The sequence below is a fragment of the Electrona antarctica genome (assembly GCF_951216825.1).
Source record: "Electrona antarctica genome assembly, chromosome: 1".
NCBI lineage: Eukaryota > Metazoa > Chordata > Actinopteri > Myctophiformes > Myctophidae > Electrona > Electrona antarctica.
In genome coordinates this window covers 51,637,874-51,662,069 of record NC_136806.1, presented here as the reverse complement: position 1 = coordinate 51,662,069, position 24,196 = coordinate 51,637,874, and the positions used below count along the sequence as shown (strand labels likewise).

Genomic DNA, 24,196 nt, shown 5'->3' with positions numbered 1-24,196 from the left:
TGTACTGTGTCCCAGTCTAACTTCACGTCCCAGTGAGGGTGTCCTGTACCTCTGTACTGTGTCCCAGTCTAACTTCACGTCCCAGTGGGGTGTCCTGTACCTCTGTACTGTGTCCCAGTCTAACTTCATGTCCCAGTGGGGTGTCCTGTTACCTCTGTACTGTGTCCCAGTCTAACTTCACGTCCCAGTGAGGGTGTCCTGTACCTCTGTACTGTGTCCCAGTCTAACTACACGTCCCAGTGGGGTGTCCTGTACCTCTGTACTGTGTCCCAGTCTAACTTCACGTCCCAGTGGGGTGTCCTGTACCTCTGTACTGTGTCCCAGTCTAACTTCACGTCCCAGTGGGGTGTCCTGTACCTCTGTACTGTGTCCCAGTCTAACTACACGTCCCAGTGAGGGTGTCCTGTACCTCTGTACTGTGTCCCAGTCTAACTACACGTCCCAGTGAGGGTGTCCTGTACCTCTGTACCGTGTCCCAGACTAACTTCACGTCCCAGTGGGGTGTCCTGTACCTCTGTACTGTGTCCCAGTCTAACTTCACGTCCCAGTGGGGTGTCCTGTACCTCTGTACTGTGTCCCAGTCTAACTACACGTCCCAGTGAGGGTGTCCTGTACCTCTGTACCGTGTCCCAGTCTAACTACAAGTCCCAGTGGGGTGTCCTGTACCTCTGTACTGTGTCCCAGTCTAACTACAAGTCCCAGTGGGGTGTCCTGTACCTCTGTACCGTGTCCCAGTCTAACTTCACGTCCCAGTGGGGTGTCCTGTACCTCTGTACTGTGTCCCAGTCTAACTTCACGTCCCAGTGGGGTGTCCTGTACCTCTGTACTGTGTCCCAGTCTAACTTCACGTCCCAGTGAGGGTCTTCCTCCGTCCCCGATGCCTCCAGGCTGCAGAGGAGGTGGCGGCCCTCCTTCGACACCGATCTGATGGCGTCCTGCACAAGATGTAATACTTAAGGCACCGACAACATTCAACAAAACCAGCGCAGACACGAACAGGTGCATTGATACATTATGTTCTGATGTAAAAGAAAAATAACATTATAAATCCGGTAAAATAATCTTCACACACCTCTCTGCACAACTTCTGCACACACGAAGATGATACTTTGCTGTGAGCAATACATTTCAGACTATAATAAGTTGTTTTAGATCCTTGTATTTGTTCTATCCACCTGTAGGGTAGGGTGAATAGGCGGGCAGGGTTTTGCAGATAACCCAGAAAATCGCCCTCTTTTTCACAGCCTAATGTTGGAAGATATGATTAAAACCCATTTTGGGCGGGAACCCCTTTTGGTGTTTTAATGCATTGCGTTATACTTTAGTTATTGAAAAATAGCAGACCTACAAGCTCGTAGCACGGCACTTGGTGCCGCGCTACGAGCTTGTAGATCTTCTATTTTTATTTTTTTGGAAAATAGTCATTGTTACAGAGTCAACGTTTTTAACTCAAATCTTTGCTTCCGGGGGAGATCCCTGGATCAACATATTTTCAGATGGGGGTCGGCGGCCAAATACATATAAATCTCGGGGGTCCTTGACATGAAAATGTTTGAGAACGACGTTCTTCAGAAAAAAGAGATTTAGAAGACATTGTGTAGAATCTTTTCTCAGGTCTAGATGGGGTTTTAACCCGTGATTTCACTGGACAAACAATAACGCTCCTCCTAAAGCCAGAATGTGAAGTGAAGTGTCCCAACCTTGAGCCTCCTGTACTTGTCGGTGTGCGTCTTCAGCAGGTACTCGATGGTGTTGCCCTCGTCCGGCAGCTCCGTCTCTGCCAGCTCTGTGCCGAAGGCCTGCAGCATCTGGGCTATGTCTTTCACAGTCACTGCAAAACTCTCAATGGCCTGTAGGGGGGAGCAGAGACCACCACACAAAATGTTTTCAAAACAAACAACAACACAATGATGTCACCACTCAGTAGAGCAGTGTTGATTTCGTCGACTAAAATTAAGACAATTTTTTTCCCGTCAACTACCTTTTTTCACTGACGAAAATTAAATGGAAACTAAGCTACGATGACTAAGACTAAATGTATTGACAATTTCGTCAACAAATAAAAACTAGACTAAAATGTTAGGAAGGGACTAGTGGACAAGAGATCCAGTATAAGTCATTTTACAATTAGTTGCATGCTGAAAATAGACGATCTACAAGCTCACAACGCGTCGCAGCGCGACGTGTTGTGAGCTTGTAGATAGTCTATTTTCTAGTGAAAAAAACAGTCATTACGACGGCATCAAGGCCCACCAAAATACATTTTGTTCGACTAAATCAACTGTAGATATTTATGATATTTAGTCGACTAAAACTAGACCAACACCAAGACATTCCAGGTGACTAAAATGTATCTAAAACTAATTGAAAACTATTCAAGAGACTGACTGAAAACTAAAATCAAAATGTGCTGCCAAAAACAACACTGCAGTAGAGCCATGAAGTTTTTGTGCAAAGGTTTAATTACCCCTTCATGGATATTCACAGCTTCAGATTCAGTGTAAGTAAGTAGCCTTGCCGAGCCATGAGGCCCATAGGGCAGGAGCCTATCTCCTGTTTCTGTAGCGTGAGGCAGCTTGATGTACAAGTACACCCCCTGGACATGACGCTAGTATGTCGCAGGGACTTACCCCCAATCCAACCCTTGATGCTGAGTGTCAAGCAGGGAGGCACTGGGTCCCATTTTTAGAGTATTTGGTATGACCCGGCCGGGGATCGAACCCCGACCTCCCAGTCTCAGGGCGGACACTCTAACCACAAGGCCACTGAACCACAAGCTCCACCCTGTGGCCTTACCGTTCGTAGGACAATCCAGTCACTGTGGCAATAGTCCAAAGTGCCACCAAACTCAGAGGTCAGCTGGTTCTCGTCGATGTAGCGCAGCAGGTCAGTGACAGAGCTCAGCATCACCACCTAACAAAGATACAGTAAGACACGTTGCTGTGTGAGAACTCGGCAAGGTTCAGTTGGACTTAACTTCCGCTTTCTTCTTGTTTCAATAAAGTACTACTGGTCTACATGGATTGTTGGGCCGCTCAGGGCTGTGGCTATAAGGTGCATATTATGGAGAACCTGGTTGAAGTCTGAGGAAGAGCTTGTGATGCTCCTAAATGTATCTGGTTTTTTTGTGGGGTTTTTTCAGTGATTTCACAAATATCACTTATTTTTTTGTTTTGTTGTGATAATCCTCCCTACTATAGAGTGTGCTGACCATATAAGGAGTTCCTCCCTGTCCCCAGTTAACCCCTGGGGGTCAAAAACCTGTAGGTTTAGTTTTTTGGCTATAGGTGGCCCAGCCTTCATCCAATCAGGATAGAGAGGGGCCTTCCACCAATCATGATCGAGCGGGGGCGGACCTTGGTGTGTGTGTGCTGTTGGCCTGTCGCGTGTCCCCTCAAGATGTGCATGTGCACATCTCGTTACCGGGGCGGACCGGGGTTTTTTTTCCAAATAACCGAATGCTCCTTTAAATAAAATCCTCTTAATGGGAGCCATTTTACATGGATCTTTCTGCTCTAATCCACCTGGTGAGGTGGTGGTGGTGGTGTGGGACATAATGCTCTGTTGACGGAGGAGAATGTGCATTACTGGCATCTTTATCATGAAGTCCTCCTGGCTGAAGCGGAAGCCCAGGTCGGTGACGGTGCGCTGGAAGAAGCTGGTGGGCCGTAGCACCAGCACCAGGTGGAGGTTCCCTGGGAACGAGGCCTGCAGAGAAGAGACACAGTACACACACACACACGGCTGTCATATCTGCTTGGAAGATGAGAAGTATTACATCCCTGTGCTTGACCTGAGGCCGATTCTACAAGTGTCTTCTAAATCCTGACAGTTTTCAGAAAAAAAACAATGTTTCTATATCAGTGGTTCTCAAACTATTTCATGTCAAGCAGCCCCAGAATTATATGTAATTGGCCGCCGACCCCCATCTGAAAATATGTTGTTCCAGGGACCACCCCCTAGAAGCAAATATTTGAGTTTAAAACGTTTGCTCTGAAAGAATATATATTCAAAGTTTTGCACCACATTTTCAAAAAATTTCAAAAATAGCAGATCTGCTATTTTCCAATAGCTAAAGCATAACATAATGCTTAAAACACCAAAAGAGGTTCCCGCCCAGAATGAGTTAACCCATTCAAACCCGAGGCACGATTCTACAAACGCCTTCTAGATCCCGAAATAAGTTTTCGGAAAAACTCAAAAGATTGTAGATCGTCTATTTTCAGCAAGTGAGAATTTACGACGCCAAAATACATTTTGTTCGACTAAATCAACTGTAGATTTAGTCGACTAAAACCTTATGATATTTAGTCGACTAAAACTAGACTAACACTAAAATCCAGGTGACTAAAATGTGACTAAAACTAAATGGAAACTATTCAAGAGACTATGACTACATTTGCTGCCAAAAACGACACCGATCCGTACACTAGCGTCTGGAATGCACAGAAAGGACGGCGCAGGTTAGGAAGAAGGATCTATCTGTCACAGACAGGCATCATTAACCAGCCACTGTATAACTGCTGTTTGCTGTATCCACACTCTCAGCTGTCAGTGGAGAGATTTAACTGTCAGAAGACCCAGCCTAATGAGTGCAGGGATCAGACACTATATACACTACAAAGATGTCACCAGTGGTGGGAAAAGTACTCAAGTAAAAGTATCAATACTGCAATGTATAGAAATACTCTGTTACAAGTAAAAGCCGGGATTCAAAATGTACTTAGTATTTTATCAAGGTATAGCCCGCACAACTCCAGTCTCAAACTTCTTGAGCATTCTTACCGGGTGCGCGGTCGGGTAAATAACTTAAACAGAAAATTCTCTAAAAGAGAAAACCAGCACTCACGGAACTCATGTTTTAAGGCACTCTTCATTTATTTAAGAGTAATTTTCTGTTTAACTTATTTAAAAGTATTGGTATCAAAAGGTGCTTAAAGTAGGCTACCAATTGTAAAAAGTATACTCATTATGCAGAATGTCCCATTTCATTAAAAGTTTTTTCAAGTGTATACAAATCTTTTGAAAATAACAGATTTACAAGCTCACAATGAGTCACATTGTGAATGATTGATTGACTGAAATGTGTATTCATTCACAGTATGTAGAATGGGTACATTTCAAACGAAAACCATGAAAAGCAAGACTTGTTTATGAGCTTGTAGATCGGCATTCAAATAGCCAAAGCCTAAAATAGGGCTCAAGTGGTTAATGTATACGTTTTGTAACAATAATCAAAATAAAAAAAAGTAACTAGTAACAAAGTTTTCAAAGTAAAAGTATGGCATTTGCCTCTGAGGTGTAGTGGAGGAGTAGAAGTAAAAGTATTGAAATTTGGAAATACTCATGTAAAGAAACAAATTACCTCAAAATGTTACTTGTCAAGTAGCCTACTTGAGTGAGTAAATGATGTACTTTGTGACTTTACACCCATGTCACAACTAAGCTGCAGGACATGTGCAGGTCATTTAAGGAGACACATCCTGAACATGTATCAATGTGACATATCTTGTGGTGAAATGCACATTGCTGATGAGGCAGAGGCTATACATTACACTGCAATAGATAGATCTACTGTACAGCATTGGCCAGTTTTGATTAGGTTGCAGTTTTGCTGCTGTGCAACATCAAAAGAAAGAAATAAAAGGCATGAATATATAATAAGCTCTTTGGCATACTATTATGTATAGCCTACTGTGTATAGTTCACAGTAATTAAACAGTACATAAATAGTCGCCTTTTTTAAATAAAAAATATGTGGCCGGGAGTCAATGCATGGACATCATCTCATGAGGATTTTCACTAGGCTATAGTCCTACATGTAGGCTGATGATGCATATAATGAGGTGGCAGTAACATCATCTAACATGTATAATGTTGTGCGTTTCTTTAAATCACATCAATGCGATTTGCATGTGATGATATGTGCATAACTTTTGACATTCATTCGCCCTCAAGTCATCCTCCCCCCCAAAAAAACCGATGACTTGAGTCTGGACGGGCGGCAGAAATGGAACAACATGCATTTAAAATCCAATCCATAGTAGTGATCATGCAGTTGGATTTTCAGTCGGGTTGCAATTTACTGAAACAATTGCATGACTAAGCGGAATCGGCGATCCGCAGTGCTACAATCACAGCAGCTGAGCTCTGCAGCCGGTCGGTCGGTGCATGATCGCTGCTTCAGAACTGCCGCAGTTATACCCAGCCAGGACCCGTCCCAGCCCACCCAAAAACTTCATCGTAACTCTTTTTTTTTTAGTACGGTAAATAATCAACCGTTACCGGGGTCCTCCGCATCTTGGGCATTCCTCGTCGATGAGAACTCTCAGTCATCATGTTCGATGCTGCTGCCATCTCGGCGGTGTAAGTAACAAAACAAAAAATGTGCTTTTTATTGCTTTGCCAAAATGCCAAGCCCTCCTCCTCCTCCTCCTCCTCGCCCGTACCGTCCGTTAAATCGCCACCCAAGGTATATAATAAAGCTACTCCTCTCGGCTCTCAGGCTGCCTGCTCTCCCGCAGAGAGGGAGCCACGTACCGCGCTGACTGCAGCCTCTCCCTCTCCCCAGAATCCCACCACCACCACCTGCCCCCACCACCCCAACATCATCATCACATCATCATATCGTCCTTTCCGCGTCCGCTCCACGGAATGAAACGTCATCAAAAGTAAACACCACACAGTATTAGCTTGATAATGCTTTTTTTTTTTTTTGCACGAATTCAGTCACAGCATTATGGGAGCAGAGCAGCAGTCCCCATAATTATGTCATTATAGGGCACTATAGGGATATCTGGGAAATTGGTTATTTTGTCCCAAAATGTAAAAAAAAATAATATTTGGAAAATGTTTTTTTAAGTAAAGTAGGCCTATAGGCTATATATGTGAGTAGCCTAGAACATGCTTAAACATTCGACAATAAGGTCTAATATGTCTTGCTACAAAACCTGTATATCCAGTCATTTTGGGCATAAACAAGAAGTTGAAGGATACAAATAAGTCTGATAATGACGTTCCGTGTATGTTCACATCATATTGTCCATATGGACAATTCTATACCTTTGCAGGCATTTGAGTTCACTGCAAGCCCGGAAAGGTTTTCCTTTCAATCACATTTCAATATTACAGTCGCATTAATAAATCACATTGTATCATTATACTTTATTAACAGTGGCGTGCACAGACATTTAGAGGGGCAGGTGCTCAAGTTAAAAAAGGGCACCTTGTGCAGCGCGTGGAACCGGCTGGTTGCCTTAATCTATTTTGGACGGGAACCCCTTTTGGTGTTAGCATTATGTTATGCTTTAGCTATTGAAAAATAGCAGGCACCCCCTAGTGTCTATCTGTGCACGCCACTGTTTATTAATATTCTGCCGATAAAAGTCTGCATCATACGTCGCTGCCTGCGAGTCTGACTAAAGTCAGATGGTTCAGAAGATCTCAGTAAACAGTATAGGCTACCATGGACAGCGCTTTGCTGGTTCAGCACGGACATGGATGAAAAATGTGCATGATCAGGAAATAACCATTATGCAGGAAACGCGTGCAGCGTCTGTGTCTGCACCAACGATCGATATTTCCCTGCATGGCCCCTTATAACTCCATGCATCATGTCCTCGTAAAATCTCACTATAAAAAGAAATACAGTTGGAGGCCATCGATATTGTCCTTTTCTTTTTGCTGAGGTTTGCGTGATCTGCGCAAAAGGACAGTTAACCCATTTTGGGCGGGAACCCCTTTTGGTGTTTTAAACATTGTTATAATTTAGCTATTGAAAAATAGCAGATCTACAAGCTCATAGCGCGCCACCGAGTGGCGCGCTACGAGCTTGTAGGTCTGCTATTTTTGAAAAATCGTGAAAATATTTATTTCAGAAAACTGGAGGATTTAGAAGGATTTTTTAAAATTTTGAGGTCAGGCCTAAATGGGTCAAATGATGAGGGACAATATCGGTGGCACCCAACTGTAGTAGTCTGAAAGCAAACGGCAGCTAAAAGCAAACTGAAATGAGAGAAGCTCACCGCTATTCTTGCAAGTGCTGTTTTAATAGAAGCCCAAGTATCCAGTCTTCGATCTAAAATGATGATGAATTTTACCCCTGGCTGCCTCTTTCTGCAATCACAAACAAGAACATAATTTCAGTTTTGTGCATGTTTCGTGTACCGGTATGTGATTTATAGGCATTTGAGCCAAGTACAATGTCAAAAGCATAATAACGTATTAGTTGACTGTGATGAATTCTCCTGGTAGGCTACAGTGATGAACTAGAGCCTGAACTAGTGACATGTGGGAACTGCACACCCAATGAATTGCCTGTTGATCTTTTGCAGTGGTCCCCAAAATTATACGTAGGCAATTTGGCCATGGATCCCCCATATGATTATGTTTTGTGCCATGGGAAACCCCAGAATAGATTATTTGTGTCCAGATTATCCAAAACATTTTGGCAAACATTTGACATTTTTAAACTCTTTTCAGAAAATAGCATATACAAGCTCGCAGCGTGCCACAAAGTGATGCGCTGTGAGCTTGCAGATCTGCTATTTTTGAATAGCCAACGTATAAATGGATAAAGTGTTTAAAAGGATTGCGATTTTATATATTTACACATTTTGCTGAGGACCCCCTCGGCTGGAACCCGCGCCGAGGACCTCTAGGCGGGGGGGGGGGGGGGGGGGGCATTGCCTGATGCCATTGCCAGACTGATGCATTCACTCACATGTTCCTCCACAGAACATGACTGAATCCACGGCAGTCTGGCAATGCCGGGCTACCCATGGGGGGGGGTCCCTATAGCTGGAACCTGCACTTTCTGCACCTGAGGACGTACTCCACTGTAGGACAAGTACTGTATATGAGCTTGAGCCTTGAGAACAAGCTGGGCAAGTTGTGCACAGAATGTATAAACTCTGGAGTCGATGCTGCATTGCAGGGAACAGAGAGAGGTGTGTGGGGGGGAGGGGGGGGCAATAGACAGACTGACAGAGGGGGTGGGAAATAGACAGAGACAGAGAGCGAGAGAGAGGCACTGAACATTGGGATATTTGTATAAATGGAGAAACTCTAACTCACAAGACTCTATTCCCCTTAAAAAAATGGGAGAAATGGACTGACTATATAGAACCCAACAAGACCACACCATAAATGATGGTCCACAATGCATTATATGATGCTTGATAATTACACATGAACCTCTGCACTATACTGTAACTGTGAATGGAAATGTGCAAATAACATTTCCATTTCGAGCAAAATAGAGAGAGGTTTAGGGAGGCCACACACACCGAGGTATGAGAGTGAGGTATGTTAGAACTTTGGCCAAGGCTTCCTCTGGGATGTCGCTGAAAGCTGAGCATTCTGGGAGAGTGATGATGACGCTGGAGTCTTCTCCTCGACCTCCTGCAAAGGAAAAACAAACATGGAACTATCAGCAATTTCCACACAAAAACCAATGTTTATATAGCCATCATCGGCCCAGGTGGCTACTGGACATTCAGGAGAGCTGCACAGATTTACAGTGCCTAAGCCAAGAACTGATGCAATGAAGAATACAGTCATGTACAGGGCAATGACTTTCTGAATTTAGCTATTGAAAAATAGCAGATCTACAAGCTCATAGCGGAGGATTTAGAAGATTTTTTTTTAATTTCGAGGTCAGGCCTAAATGGGTTAAATAAACTAAACTAAACAGTGTGGCATTAGGGTGTGTCAGAGCCTTAGATATAGACAGAGTTACGCAAACTGCGTTCACTTCATGGGGCTTCAGTCCAATGGCGGCTCTCCTACATAGACTTCTATTGAGCATGGGGACAACCAACTGGGACAAGTCCTGGACCGGAAGTATAGGCAGAAATGCATTGGACTCAGGCCCAGCTTTAATGATCTTAAATCCCTTTATTTTAGATAGTTTTGTAGTAATAGTACAACATAAACATTAAAGCGACTTTGTTACTGTACAATACTTTAAAACAGTTGCCATGTTGCACAAATGCACACATGCCTAAAATAGCTCTTATTTGCGCCACCCTTGTTGAAAACAATGCATTTCCAACTCCAGCTTGTCTCAGTTCAGGCTGCATGAACATGCAGTGCTCGGTTTCTGCCCCCTCTATATCGTAACTCTTCTATTAGATGGCTCTGGGGTGTGTGTAGCTCTGGTCCATAGCCTTACTGCTCTTGCTGCCGTTGCATTAAGGCTATGGAACTGATTGGCTTCCTGCCTTGCATTAAATGCAGACCAGTCTCTCCTCTGCAGCGAAAATACAAATATTATTTTACCTACTCACCAACACAAAGACGGGTTGTGCAATTAGAAAGCCTATACTTTCCTTAGTGGATGCACTTTGAGCCCCCCACCACACGTGTAAATGCACTTTTTGGCCAGAAAGGGATTTTGTTTTCCCCGGAAAAAAATAATAATTTGAGTTACTCCACTGCGCCCTCTACCGATATTGCCAAGAGAAAACCATCGTAGAGAAGATTTTTCCTTCGGGTTGAAAAAAAAATCCCTTTCTGGCCCAAAACTGCATTGGTGGGGGGCTCAAAGTGTGTCCACTAAGGAAAGTAGGCTTTCTAATTACACAACCTGTCTTTGTATTGGTGAGTAGGTAAAACATTATTTTTATTTTCGCTACAGAGGAGAGGCTGGTCTGCATTCATGCGAGCCCCGGAAGTCGACAGTAACATAGCTATGGACCAGAGCTAGGGTGTGTGTATCTGAAAAGTCTAATAACCACTAGAACAGTATTGCTTCTGAGATTCTGATACGATATAATTTAACCCAGTGGTTCTCAAAGTGTTGTGTAGCCAGGAGGCCCCCAGCTACATTTGTTAATATATCTTAAGCCCCTTTTAATATATTTTCTATATTTTATACACCGGCTATTAAAAAATAGCAGATATACAAGCTCAAGGTGTTTGAAAACAAATCTTGCGTCCCCGGCACAACACATTTTTCAGATGGTGTTCTGCGGCCAAATTGAATATGAATTTGGGGGTCCTTCGTATAAGTAAAAGTTTGAGAACCACCGATTTAAACCCAGAGCAGGTTGTTGGGTGAAAGGTCCTCCTCACCTGACAGATACGCCACCTGTTTCTCGATGTAGCCCCCCACCTCCTTCATGCTGACAGGGACAGTGACCTCTGAGTGAGGAGAGAGAGATTAGAATGGTTAGAAAGAACACTACACAACAACCAAGGCCTCAAAGGAGTGGCACATATACCAGTGTTAACTGTTTTCCACTGACGAAAACTAAATAAAAACTAAGCTATGATGACTAAAACTAAGACAATTTCGTCAACAAATAAAAACTAGACTAAAATGTCCCGGAGGGACTTGAGAAGAGATCCAGCAGAACTAAAAGACAAGTCATTTTCATGTTTTGGTTGCACTCGTGTGTTGCACTCTGAAAATAGCAGATCTACAAGCTTGTAGATTGGCTATTTTCAGCACGCACGTCATTGCTACACCATTAAGGCCAGCCAAAATACATTTGTTGACAAAATCAACAGTGGATTTAGTTGACTAAAATCGTATGATATTTAGTCGTCTAAAAGTAACTTTTCAGATGACTAAAATATGACTAAAACTAAATTTCATTCAAAAGACTATGACTAAACTAAATCAAAATGTGCTGTCATCATGTTTCTGCAGCGTACACGACTTACCTTTTTCAAGGGTTCCTTGCATTGACTGCTAATAACTTTTGATGGGTGCAAAATGCTGCCCTCTCGTGTTAAGATATGAACACTGCATTACATTGTCATTCATAAGGCATCACCATCGACAGAGATGCCATTGAATTCATTAGCAATGCCATCTACCGGAGAAGGTTATAATGTTGCACTTGAACTGCAATTGATGCAGTGTGTTTAAAGTTAATTGACTGATTTTGCTCATGCTTGGTGACATGTAGAACGATAATGGTGATATGATGGCATACAGTATACGCCGTTATTATCAGCTCATGAAAATAACTGGCCCAGTAAAAAGCCACTTTCAGAACGGTTCAACAGGGCATTAGTTAGACATTTAGAAGAGCTGCTCTTGGCACCAGGTAACAGTGTAGTGTATATTATAGTTCTCTTCACAGTCCGCTGTGAGAGAAGAGAAAACACTTGAATCATGTCCAACACATAATGACTCCCATTATCTATTATACATTTGAGAAGGTGTCCCCAAAGCCCGAACCACGAAAAGAAAGTCACCAGCTACTACGTCACTGACACGCTGCAACACGCTGCAACACACACTGCAACAACACACTAACACGTCACACACTTACCCTCCGCGTCGTTCGTTCCCTATCTCCTAATGTCGCGCCGCTCGGCCACACTCCACACCACCCGCGTAAAAATTGTCATCGCACTGCCACTAAAGCCGGCTCCCGTCCACACTCGCAAACCATATCAATATAAATAATAAACACAAACACGCCACAAGCACCGACACCCCCGCCTAATTTGTTGCCACGTCTATGAAAACAAGCCCAGAAAAAATGCCATTCAACACGCTACTTACAACTCGCTTACAATTCGCGGACCTGGCAACACTGCATCCTGTTTTCCCATTGGCTACGGTTGCTACAACACGCATTTGCACTGCATCTTGGGAGCAACACAGCTTAATGTAGGGGTCACCGATTGCTGTGCTACATCCCCCTCATGTTCTCACCACCCCGTTCGGCTACACCACACACACTAACCTACACAATTCTCCACATGCAACACAGGGCCCTTATTGGCTAGCCCCCTCACATGGCGATCCCCACACCCGAGGCGCATATATGGAAACGAACAACAACAGCAACACCACACGCACACGCGCGCGCTGCAACAACAAAACGCTACGTACAGTGTGTGTGTGTGTGTGTGTGTGTGCGCGCGCGCGCGGGGGGGGGGATTTGGATCGCCGCGCGATGCAGCGCAAATTGCACTACACTACACAGGGCTCGACAGTGCGACTACGTACTCGCATTTGCGACTTCACATATCACCGTGCAAGTTGTACAATTCACTTTGTAGCACCGGTGCGACTACACAATCCGATCTTTAAAGCTAAACGTTGCGCAGTTTACATCCAAAAGAATGTGTCACTCTCTCGGTTCTGCACCGCTGCTGGAGAAGTATAGCACTGTCGAAGGCAGCGCAACTAATCCCCCCCCCCCCCCCCAGCGAGGGAGGAGAGAGAAGAGAGCGAGAGAGAGAGAGTGGCAGTGGCAGCCAGCAGCGATGTAACATGAGCCTGTGCATTTCACGCTTTTCACCCTATATAACTTCAACGCATAGGCAATCAAGTCAAGACCATTAATTAATGACTGCTGTGTAGGGGTGACGATTGCGTGATGCTTATATGTACAGGATTCTATAGGTCACCACTTTTGGATAGGAGGGCCCTCACACACATGATTTCATAACTTTTCATCGTGCTCCTAAAATAATTTGCGTGCTACTTGGAAAAATGCTAAGCGTCGAGCCCTGCTCACACACACTACAACACGCTTAAAACTCGCGCACCTGGCAACACTGCATCCTTTTTTCCCATTGGCTATGTTGTTAATTTGTTGCCACGTCTATGAAAACAAGCACAGAAAAAATCTACACCTGGCGTGGAACAAACGGGACGAACCAAGGCGCATATATGGATCACAACAACACCAACAACACTACACGCACACGCGCGCACGCGCTGCAACACAAAACAGCTGCATACAACGCGTGTCACTGTGGACTTCTGTACCTGTGGACTTCTGTATCGCAACGCGGGGCAACGCAACTCTGGGATGAGCGGGCCGAAGGCCCGCGAAATTCTAGTAGACAACATACAGGTTTTTGAGTGGTGCAACCACTCCTATAGACAGCTATGTGTGTCCCTGTGACCGAGCGCAAAAATAGCGCTTGGTTGGTTTTCACCACCAAGTGTCACTGTTGCGCAGCCCCACACACCCACACCCACACACACACACACCCACGGTCCCACACCCACACCCAGTATAGTTGCACCGCTCAGTCTGCATGGGTGTGATTTTTCCTTATATCTTTACCACAACAGCACAGACATGCGTGCACAGACATGCGTGCACACACACACACACACACACACACACACACACACACACACACACACACACACACCAAGTATAGTTGCACCGCTCAGTCTGCACAGGTGTGATTTTTCCTTATATCTTTACCACAACAGCACAGACATGCGTGCACACACACACACACACACACACACACACACACACACACACACACACACTGCACAGGCAAACTGACTCCAGTGTGGTAGCAATAACCTCACAGCTTGGTTTTTATGCATTTCATTCATAATGGATAAAACACATTAAAAATAAATTAGACCTGAAAGACATACAGGAAAAGAGATAGAGAAAAAGATAGATGTTGAGAGAGAGAGAGAGAGAGAGAACCCAAACAGGCAGGTGTCCTATTCCACGTGGCTAGCTATACTACAGGTAGATAACATGGAGGGAGGGAGGCGTGCTTGTCAGGGAGCAGGTACTGTAATGAGCTCCACTGGTCCTCCTTTAATATTTCATGCGTTGTCTGTCAGAGAGCTGTGGTTGGGCCAGAGGACGACACATGCACGCACGCACGCACGCGCACGCACGCACGCACACACGCACACACGCACACACACACGCTAAGGTTACAGTCTCAGGTTTAACACAACACTGGAGCACGGGTTTAGCACAACACTGGGCCAGTGGGTGGTGGTGTGACAACAATGGAGCATGGGTTTAGACAGGCTGTACACAACATTAACATAACGCTCATGTTCATCTTCATTTTCCACTGCCATGAGATGCGGGTCCATCAACATGACAACTGTCAAACTGTGGCTGTATACAGTATGCATCTGCAATAATTACGTTATACACACCCAACGCTAAACTATAAGTGCAATTACTGTCACCACAGCCAGGGACCAAAACAATGTGTAGTCTACATAACTCAAATGTTTTGTTTGTCCATTTTTCAGGAAATGAGAAATGTAAAATTTTCAGGAAATTGAGAAAACCATATATTTTTTAAAACAAAGCAATACAGCCTCATCAAAGTCGTTGTTGTGACTTTATATATCGTCAATTACTTCCATGAGAGGGGGAGAGGTGGTGGAGTTAGCTGCTTTAGCAGACATTTTGAGTTAAGAGTTAATAGTTTTTGGATGGAGTTACAGAGTTAAGAGTTTGTCCAAAGCACTTTTTACTACTTTCCATTGGCTCAATATTTTCGAAACAACACACAGACGTAAAGGGTGTTCAATAGCACTGATTTATGGCAAAAAAAATAATCAAAAACCTCAAAAATTGAGTTATGAGGTTTCCCCCCCGACCGCAACGAATTATGGAAAACAGAGAACACATGTTTTGTTGCGTTTCTGAACATGAATCTGCTATGGAAAAGAAGAGATAGTAAATTATGATTAAGACTATTACCAATCCTGATTCTGCACTTGTGAATCACACACACACACACACACACACCCCCCCCCCCCACCCCTTGATCAGAGGAGGAGATGCTTAGCTTGCACTGCAAACTGCAATGTTTTTGCTATGGATGCCAGCAGGATCTAGTCTCTGGAGGTCTCTCTCTACTCTCTCTGCTTGGTTACTATATCTGCTTCTCTCCTGTAGCGCTGCTCTGATCTCTCTCTGTCAAAACAAATGTCTGCAACATCATACCTGCTGTTTGGAAATGGCTAGGGATGCATATGTTTCAGCACATACTGTAAATAACAGTACAGTAAGTAAGCACATACATTAGTACAGTATATGTGGAAATTACCCTATATGAACCTATTAATTAAACCACTGAAAACTACATTTTATGTTTGTATTTTATTGCCAGATAGTGAAGTAATACTCCTCCAACACAGTGGGGTTTCAACCTTTTTCATATCAAGGTCCATTACTTATTCAGCATTTGATCCACGGATTCTTTTTTTTTTTAACTTTTATCCCACGATTTTGCAACTCATTTTTTCCACCCAGTGTCAATTATCTAATGTAATCCTGGGCGCTACACTTCCTCTGCCAACCTGGGTGGGGGTGGGGGTGGGGGGGCAGCGGACTGACCTCATGCTTCCTACGATGCATGAGGAGTCCAAGGTGCTTCTTTTCACCTGACAGGGGAGCGTTTACACCGGTCGGACGTAGCGAGTGGAAGGAACACGTTATTCCGACCAGTTTCTTCCATCAGGCGCCCCGGCTGGCCAGGGGGAGGCAGTATAGAGACCAGGATTATTGCATGTTTTTTGTGAGGGTACCTACCCTATAGGGGACACGGGGATAACGTGCAAACTCCACACAGAAAGGCCCTTTGGCCAACCCCGCCTCGGGTATGGGGCACTGATGACTCGAACCCAGGACCTTCTAGCTATGAGGTGCCACCGTGACCCCCTGAGCCACGGATCTGATGCCTCTCAAGACCCAAGACTCTGTAGACATGCTGTATTGATGTGGTACCATATGGACAGATAACGGGCAGACGTCTTCCATTTAATTCTTCTCTAATTGTGTAGACTTCATACTTTAACTATAACTCGTGGGCGTGTAAAATTAAACAAAATGAGACCTGTATGCTCTCAAGAGTTTAAAGATCTAATGAGCGTCCATTTGGTTACCAACTAACTCTCCATGATTTAGCTGGGGGGTGGGGACCACCTGGAACCCCCTCAAGGACCACTGGTTGAAAAGCACTGCTCAGCCGTCCAGCCGCCCAGCCGTCCTCAGAGCTGGCGTTCAGTGGTGGAAAGTAACTAAGTACTTTTACTTAAGTACTGTACTTAAGTACAATTTTGAAGTATTTGTACTTTACTTGAGTATTTCCAATTTCCAGTACTTTTTACTTCCCCTCCACTGCATCTCAGAGTAAAAATTTGTACTTTTACTCCACTACATTTATTTGAAAACTTTAGTTACTAGTTACTTTGGAGATTTTAATTTTGATTAGAAATCATACATTGACCCTATACATTTCGGCCATTTGAAAGAAGCCGATCTACAAGCTCACAATGTGTCGCAACGTGACGCATTGTGAGCTTGTAGATCGGCTATTTTCAATATATTTTGAACAATTTGGCACATTCTGCACAATGAGTACTTTTACTTTTAGTACTTTAGTACATTTTGATGCCGATAATTTTGTACTTTTACTCAAGTACATTCTCAATTCCGTACTTTTACTTGTAACGAAGTAGTTCTAAATTGCAGTATTGGTACTTTTACTTAAGTAAAACAATTGTGTACTTTTCCCACCACTGCTGCATGGCGTTATGACGGGCCAGTGTGGGGTGAAAGTCAAATAGTCTCCGTTTGCTCTTCTGTCCTTGTCCTGTCCATTCAACACACACACACACACACACACACACACACACACACACACACACACACACACACACACACACACACACACACACACACACACACACACACACACACACACACACACACACACACACACACACACACACACACACACACACACACACACACACACACACACACAGTCATAGACCACAAAGGCCTGAGCTTACACTGCTTTTAGGTCAGCAGATATATATTTTTTTTCCAGTGCTAAGGGGATTAGACTGGTGGGCTGCTATGGTGTGCATTGCTGGGAAAAAAAATAATAAAAGAGCTGGCGGGAAATCCCACTTCCCAAACATGCTGCTTTTTTTTGCTCTCCCCCATTATGTTAAGAGAGGCCTGCATGTCTGGCACGTTCATTTGGTCTCTTCAATACAGTTGTCAACGTACGTGTGTGAGAGTCTACATTTTTGGGGGGGATTTTGTTTTGGGTCATTTAATGTAGTTGCTTATTTTGATATGTACAGTATGACACAGCATCTCGTTCAACCCATTCTGGGCCGGGAACCCCTTTTGGTGTTTTAACTAAGTTATGTTATACTTTAGCAATTAGCTATTGAAAAATAGCAGATCTACAAGCTCGTAGCGCGCCACCGAGTGGCGCGCTACGAGCTTGTAGGTCTGCTATTTTTGAAAAAGAGTTCGAATCTCAACCAGTGGCCAAAAAACTCTCCACTGGGTGGGTACGGGGAAGGGGAGCGTCAGAATTCTACGTGAGAAGTAGATATATGGATATTAAATATGCTTTTTCCAAAGTTCCACCTAGACCTGTACCTCTTGAGAAATGTAATCTGCTCATTGAGCACAGCTCAGTGGAATGTGAGCACAGCTTTAGCCTGATTAACCTCATCATGACGTCACTCCACTCATGACTTGTATACGTCACGTGTGTCCGCTCCCATGTTTATCAAGACAACACGGGAGGTGGTGGCGTGGGGGGGCTGAGGCGTACTCACCCACTAAAAATAACCTTCAATGGCTCAGGGGTAGAGTGGCCGGATGGTAACCCCTAATTGCTCCTGATGTGCTGGTTGGTGCCTTGCATGGTTTCCGTCGCCATCGGTGTATGAATGTGTGTGTGTGAATGGGTGAATGTAATGCACAATCTATGTAAAGCGTCTTGGATAACCATAACGCTATATAAATGCACCATTTACCATTTTCAATATTAGCAACTGAAATTAAATCAATTGATTGTTTCTGGAATCCTCCGGAAACACATAGTCTTCTATGTAACATAAGACTGGAAACCTACACGATGCATGTTTATGATTACAAGCAATATAAGAAGACATAATTATGTCCTAAATTGAAATCCGGGAGAACGTTTTCACATGAGCTGAATGAGTCAGTCACATTTTTGAACTGATTATGAGAAGCGGCTTGGCAGTAATATCCGGTATCTGAAGTATTGCAGTAGTAGTATTAGTAGTATGTGTTGTACAGTAGTACAGTAAGTAATAGTGGTACATCCAGTACTGTACATGATGTATTACAGCAGTAGTAGCAGTACTAGTATCCAGTTTCTTGTATAATTACAGAAACAGTTGTGAATCCAGATGTGTGGAGATGACTAGGATGTGTGTACCAGTGATGGAGAGGATCAGAACTTCCTCTGTCTCTGTGCTTAAGCCCTGGTATAACGGTTAGCCTCGGTCACCAGGCTTGTGGGTAACGGTCAGCTTGTCCTGTTACGTACCAAGGTTCTGGGCTCGACACCAGCTCAGGGGGGGGACAAAGTACCTGCCATCTACCATGGAGAAGACCAGCATTTGAATCCCTCACAGTGCCTCCAGATTGGAACAGGTCTGGGAAGGCGATCTCCATGACTGCTTTCGGGACTCCTTGGGGTTGGTCGAGGCAGCCTATCAGTGGATGGGAGGTGAAAATCTGCCGTAGGAGGTCTTCTAGACCACCGGGTGTAGTTTGAACCTATACTGTTCCTGCTATAGAGCGTCGCAGTCCCGCCTCCTGTCATGACGACGCCAGGCCCAGGAAATGAATCCCAATGCATTTTTCCCATAGACATTTCAAAAAGTATTTATTTAAAGACGTGGACAAAGCCAACTCCAGTCGTGACAAATCATGACAATAAACACAATATTTTGGACCAAACAAACAATTACAAAGAAGAAAAACAACAAAAAAAGTGTTGTAAAGTTGGCTTTGTCCGCGGCGTAACCGTCTTTAAATAAATACTTTCTGAAAAGTCTATGAGGAAAATGAACGGAGAATCATTTCCTGGGCCCTGGTAGGGGGCGGGACTGCAACGCTCTAATGAACCACTAGATTAGAAGCAAGAACAGGAGCTCTTGGCCGTGTGTGAGAGTGTGTGCAAGTGTGTGTGTGTGCGCGTGTGCGTGCGTGTGTGCGCGCGCATGCGTACGATAAATTCTTGAATAGCTGAATACATTTAGATGCATTTATCTTGATGTTTTAACTAAAACATATTTACAGCAATAGTTTTCAGTTTGTAAAATAAAGTTCTTAATCAAGAATTTCCAATTATTCCCCCAGGTCTTATAAGAAATGTATATTGGGCTTTTTTTTTTAGTTTAGAAAGTACAACTGTTTTTTTGTTCTTCAAATAAAAATGAACAACATGAGACTAGCTGCCAATCTATGTTCCACCATTATTAGCCATGATGGGTTCTGACCGATACATATTTAATGTTAATGTTGGTCCTGATTTTGCGTGTGTTGCCTTATTTTGGGCTATCTTTAGCTTCCCTAAATCCTTTTTTAGCCGTGCTGGAGCACACAGCCGGGCTGCAGGCAAGGTGAGAGAGCGCCTGGGTAACCATGGGTCAGCAGAGGATGACATCCCCCGAGCATGGACTGCCCCTTCCCCATTGTCTTAGTCTGGACCATGATAGATAGTTGTTTTTAGGGATGTCACTTTTTTCGTTCCCGATCCGATCCTGATACCACCATTTCTGTGTTAGCCGATAACGATACCAGATAATAATATTTAGAATAATATTTGTTTTTAAATATTTATTTTATCTTGTGTTGTTAATAGCAGACTCCTCACTCACTATGTGCACTTGCAGTTTGGGCAACTTGAAAGCAAACTCCACATGCAAACATTTTATTTACCTGCCATAGTGTCAACCCCTTACCCCTGTGTCGGATCGGTGGTTAGACTGGCATACTCGCCGATACCGGTATGACCCCGATATGACCAAAATATCGATACTTTTCCGATACCGATACAGTATCGGGACATCTCTAGTTGTTTTATCTACCTGCTCACATCCCCAAACTACACACAAAACCATCATGATGATGATGGTGGTGGTGGTAGTAGTATATTAGTTGTTTTAGTTCTAAAAATAGCACGACAACGCTGCAGGATAAGGGGCAGAAGGTGGGTTATGTAACTGCTGATAGGCATTGTAAATCTCACAGCATACTGTATAGGTACCATGTACTGTACATTGCCCCCAATATAAAAAACTACAAATCCCAGTTCATCACATTTCACACACATCATTACACTGAACAAACTCCTCCTGGTATTAATGGGTTTTCCCCCTATAATGTCCCCACCAGTGTTGTTTTCGTCGACTAAAACTAAGACGAAAAATGTTCGTCGACTACCTTTTTCCACTGACGAAAACTAAATGGAAACTAAATGAAAACGAATCTATGATGACTAAAACTAAGACTAAATATACTGACAATTTCGTCAACAAATAAAAACTAGACTAAAATGTTAGGAAGGGACTAGTGGACAAGAGATCCAGTATAAGTCATGTAACACTTGGTTGCATGCTGAAAATAGCAGATCTCGGAGAGACAATTTGATAAGGTTTGGCTGCCCCATGTCCATTACTTGAGTAGAAACAATTAATACACAAGATACCACTGATATGGTTGACTGTATGCCATTTTCTTTTCAGATGTTTTCCATGAGCATTTCATCATCTTACTATTTTATTCTATAGTATGCGGTGTCCCTGAGCAGTATGGGTGGGAGGGTTGAGGGTTTATTCTATAGTATGCGGTGTCACTGAGCAGTATGGGTGGGAGGGTTGAGGGTTTTCTTTCTCTTTTGTCTGTATTTTTTCTTTCCTTTTTTTGTTTCTATAAAAGAAAAATGTATTTCACATCATAATTTTAGTGCAACAATTTATAATCCGTTCTCAATAAAAAACCTATTTGACAAAAAAAGAAAATAGCAGATCTACAAGCACACAACGCGTCGCGCTGCGACACGTTGTGAGCTTGTAGATTGGCTATTTTTAGCAAGTGAAAAAAACAAACAGTCATTACGACGGCATCAAGGCCCGCCAAAATACATTTTGTTCGTCTAAATCAACTGTAGATTTAGTCGACTAAAATCTCATGACATTTAGTCGACTAAAACTAGACTAACACTAAAACATTCCAGGTGACTAAAATGTGACTAAAACTAAAATGAAAACTTTTCTAAAGACTATAGGACTAAAATGTGCTTCCAAAAACCACACTGGTCCCCACTCCCCAGTCCCTGCTGCTCCCCGTCCGTCCGTCCCATCCCATTCCCAGGGACGATGACACCCCACCCTGCACGGAGCAGGGAACATTAAGAGACATGACCCGGACAGCGAAGCCGTAACACTATAGCCTCTGCCAAGAGCTCCTCTCCTCCTCCTCCTCGTATACACAATGTAATCACATTAGTCTCCACAGAGCCTCCCGTCAGCTCTACTGCAAGCCACCTCAGCCCAATACCACTCAGTTCTTTACAAGTTGGCAAAGGTACTTCTAATAATGACCACCAAAGACTTCTATTCTACAGTGCAGAAAAAACATCCAATGTGCACTAGCCTAGATTAAGGGTGTACTGTATGAATTCAAGCAAAAATAAAATCTCACAACTAAAAATGGCCATATATGCCCTAAAGTGCGATTTGTGAATCAGTGAAAGGAGGCTTTAACCTTTGCAATGAGAAATCGGAGACTATTAAGATGACACGGAAGAGGTTTCTGAACATACTGCTAGTTTGACCACTTAAAGCTCCATTTATTGACACTGGGCAGGGGCCCCGTCCAGAGCCTGGACAAAGCCTGGAGCCTTTTGTGGCGGTTCTGGACAACCGTGGGTCCGACCGACTCGACACCAGGCACTGCACTCCCTGTGGTGGTGTGGAACGCGCGTGTCGAATTTGAAGTTGGTGGGGCGAACGGTTCTTGAGTTACAGACATACACAGACAGACAGACAGAGATGTGCTGATAGATATTGTATATTGAATTATATAAATAATTAAATATCCTTATTGGAATGACACTATACTGAATGATTATACTTTAGCACAAATTGAGATGGGACACCAAATCATTTTGTCTATCATGTATATTTCATACTAATGTGAACCAAGCATTTGGAAGGCAGAGTGGAGCAGGTATGAAATAATGCTTAATTACCATTTTATTACTGCATGTACATGTTTCGTGATATTGGGCTACCGTTTAATATACATTTGATTTGACTCCTTCCTGAATTAAATACCTGGGGATTACAGCCTCATAACTCAATGTTTTATGTTTTATGATTGGCATAAATCAGTGCTATTGAACACCATTTATGTCTGTGTGTTGTTTCGAAAATATTGAACCAATGGAAAGTAGTAAAAAAAACGCTTTGGACAAAACCTTTTAACTCCATTGGACCCTCAAACATGTCTGCTAAAACAGCTAACTCCACCACCTCTCCCCCTCTCATGGAAGTAATTGACAATAGATAAAGTCACAACACCAACTTTGAAAAAATCTATTATGGCCGATATCAACATGTCAACAAATGAGAACTTGGATTCTTCAATAGCTCCTTAATATTGACGGTTACTCGAAACGATGTGCTGACAGTGAGTGAATATCATCTGAATTAACAGCAACCAGTACCATTCGGATATTCATCCACGGCAGCACAGTTTACACATCTCTCATCTACGGATTACAGTGAGTGGATGAATGGCTTAAAATAGTCATAATCTCTGCAGGCTTTACGTCACAGTGAGTGAAGAAGCTGAGACGAGCCCCTCAATAATACTGAAGATAAAACTGGGAAAAAAAATGCTTTGTATACTGTACATGTGTCCTCCATGTCTCATCTCTTCGTAAATACTGTACAAAAGACATGATTGACAACCTGCACGGGAGGGAGGGAGGGAGGGTATGCAAATCAACCCAGACACCACCGTGCTGCTGCACTGGCCCCGGCCACACGTCTGTCTGTCACAGCTGCTGGGACGATGCCTGCATGTGAAACAGTGACGTGGAGGAACGGTGCAGACTGCAGAGGCAAACTGGGCTTGTATTAAGAAAAAGTGAGAGGGGGTGATTTGAGGCCAGTAGTACCAGCCATTGTGTGTGTGTGTGTGTGTGTGTGTGTGTGTGTGTGTACTCACGCTGCAGAGTGCTCTCCAGTTGAGAGCCAGCCTGCAGAAGGCTGTGGTAACTGTCCATCTCCGCTGAGGAGGACTCCTGCTCCGGCTCACTCTCGCTCTCCTGCGGTGAAATCAGGCCCATCCCGTCCTCGAGTCTTATACCTACACCCTGATCTCGTCTTCCTTCTCCTCCCCGAGACCCAGGGAACACTGACACGCTGACAGTCACGGCCGGAGAGGTAAGAGTGACTGCTTTTAACACAGGCCTCACATCATGGTCTTACCCGCAGTCCGGCAGCCCTGCATCGTGTGTCTCAAGACAAACTGTGAGGTGGGGGGGCAGACGAGACCTCTGCCCACCTGCCTCTGCGGGTCCCGGGGTCCGAATAGGGACGGGATCCCTGGACCTGCCTCGCCGTGGGATCTTC

The 24,196-nt window shown here is 43.9% G+C and overlaps 1 protein-coding gene across 1 annotated transcript in view; it reads right to left on the bottom strand.

The window, feature by feature from the left end:
- The window catches only part of mcf2a (MCF.2 cell line derived transforming sequence a), a gene marked incomplete at its 5' end in the record, with an annotated part of 66,083 nt that extends 42,173 nt beyond the window's left edge, over positions 1–23,910 (bottom strand). Inside the window, 8 exons of the mRNA XM_079509472.1 lie at positions 820–935; positions 1,701–1,850; positions 2,797–2,913; positions 3,589–3,708; positions 8,025–8,115; positions 9,288–9,402; positions 11,077–11,145; positions 23,790–23,910. Coding sequence (XP_079365598.1) covers positions 820–935; positions 1,701–1,850; positions 2,797–2,913; positions 3,589–3,708; positions 8,025–8,115; positions 9,288–9,402; positions 11,077–11,145; positions 23,790–23,910 — 899 coding nt within the window. The remainder of the gene's footprint in view (positions 1–819; positions 936–1,700; positions 1,851–2,796; positions 2,914–3,588; positions 3,709–8,024; positions 8,116–9,287; positions 9,403–11,076; positions 11,146–23,789) is intronic.
- Positions 23,911–24,196: the final 286 nt, after the last annotated feature.